The sequence below is a fragment of the Colobus angolensis genome, unplaced genomic scaffold (genome assembly GCF_000951035.1).
Source record: "Colobus angolensis palliatus isolate OR3802 unplaced genomic scaffold, Cang.pa_1.0 Scaffold412, whole genome shotgun sequence".
Lineage (NCBI taxonomy): Eukaryota > Metazoa > Chordata > Mammalia > Primates > Cercopithecidae > Colobus > Colobus angolensis.
The window spans coordinates 249,236-251,020 of record NW_012117511.1 but is presented as its reverse complement, the minus strand read 5'-3'; the positions used below and the strand labels follow the sequence as shown (position 1 = coordinate 251,020).

Genomic DNA, 1,785 nt, shown 5'->3' with positions numbered 1-1,785 from the left:
ATCTAAAAGTTCGAGGCTGCAGTGAGCTGTGATCACACCACTGCACTCCAGCCTGGGCAACAGAGTAAGACCCTGTCTCAGGAAAAAAAAAAAAAGAAAGAAAAAGAAAAGTGCTTTGTGGGTTTTCTTGTTGTTTTGTTGATTTTTGTCTTTATATGTGAGGGCTGTCTCTGTTAAAGTCCTCTAAAAACTATCTTTTCATATTAAAGAGAGACTTTGTTACATTCTCAACACAGAAAGAATCTGAAAAGAGGAATGTGACAGTACAGCCTGATGACCCCATTTCCTTCATGCAACTAACTGCTAAGAATGAAATGAACTGCAAGGAAGATCAGTTTCAGCTGAGTTTGCTGGCAGCAATGGGTAACACACAGAGGAAAGAGGCAGCAGATCCCCTAGCATCTAAACTGAACAAGGTAACAAAATGTCTGATAGACTCTTAAATTACTTAAATTGGCTCCTTAAGGAAGTTGTTAGTCCTGCTATTTTTAAAAGAAAGATAACTATTTTGTCAAGTCACTGTGATAGGTCCATTAAACCTCAGTTGAAACTCAAAAGCTGATGAAGTACCTTACTACTATATGTGATAGTACTGTAAGTCCATCAGATGGTTTAACTCGATCCAGTTGTGTGTGGAATCATAGACCAAGAAATAGAAGTTGAGGGAAGGGGATCCTTAAAGGTTAACTGAGGTTTTGAAAGGGAAGCTGAACAGGCAACAGCCCTAGCCTCTTCCCACACCTTGACCTCACCTTCTCTTATTCTCTGCTACTTTAAACAGAGCAATTCTACTTTTATATTCTTAATATACTGAGTTCCATATAGAATTTTATTAGGAAAATGATTCTTCTCTCTTAAATACATAAATTGAAGAATCAGTGATATCGTTTAATCGCTCATCTATTAGACTGAACAGTCTTACATGGCTTTTGTTTAAGATAAGGTCAGTAGCAGAATTGGAACTACTAAAGCAATTTCTCTCCCTTAAAAATTGGGAATCGATATCAATAATACTACATTTATAAAATTTTTTTAGTTTTTTTGAATTGTAGTTAAAGTTGCAAAAGATTTGCCATTTTAACCCATTTGTAACTGTACAGTTCTGTGGCATTAATTAAATTCACATTGTTATGCAGCTATCTCCAGAACTGTTTTCATCTTGCAAAGCTGGAACTATGTCCATTAAATAATAACTCCTCATTCCTATTTCCCCTCAACCCCTACTTACCCCCAGTCACCATTCTACTTTCTGTCTCTGTGATCTTGACAATTTTAAGTACCTCATAGAAGTGGAACAAGACAGTATTTTTCCTTTTGTGGCTGGCTTATTTCACTCAGTATAATGTATTCAAGATTCATTCATTTTATAGCATGTATCAGAAATGCCTTCCTTATTAAGGCTGAATAATACTACCTTGTAAGTATATGCCACATTTTGTTTATCCATATATCCATCCCTGGATACGTGGATTGCCTTTTGGTTACTGTGAAGTATGCCGCTGTTAACACAGATGTACAAATATCTGTTCAAGTCCCTGCTTTTAGTTCTTTCGGGTATATATCTAGAAGCAGAATTGCTGGATCATATAGTAATTGTACTTTTAATTTTTTGAGGAACTTCCATGATGTTTTTCATGGTAGTTACACTATTTTACATTCTTTTTTCTTTTTTTTATTAATTTTTTTTTTATATACTTTAAGTTCTAGGGTACATGTGCACAACGTGCAGGTTTGTTACATATGTATACATGTGCCATGTTGGTGTGCTGCACCCATTAACTCATC

At 35.5% G+C, this 1,785-nt stretch overlaps 1 protein-coding gene across 1 annotated transcript in view; it reads left to right on the top strand.

Annotated features, from left to right (window-relative positions):
• COPB1 (coatomer protein complex, subunit beta 1) overlaps window positions 1-1,785 on the top strand; it is a 56,883-nt gene that overhangs the window by 40,976 nt on the left and 14,122 nt on the right. Inside the window, exon 15 of the mRNA XM_011956278.1 lies at window positions 237-416. Within this exon, the coding sequence (XP_011811668.1) occupies window positions 237-416 (180 nt within the window). The remainder of the gene's footprint in view (window positions 1-236; window positions 417-1,785) is intronic.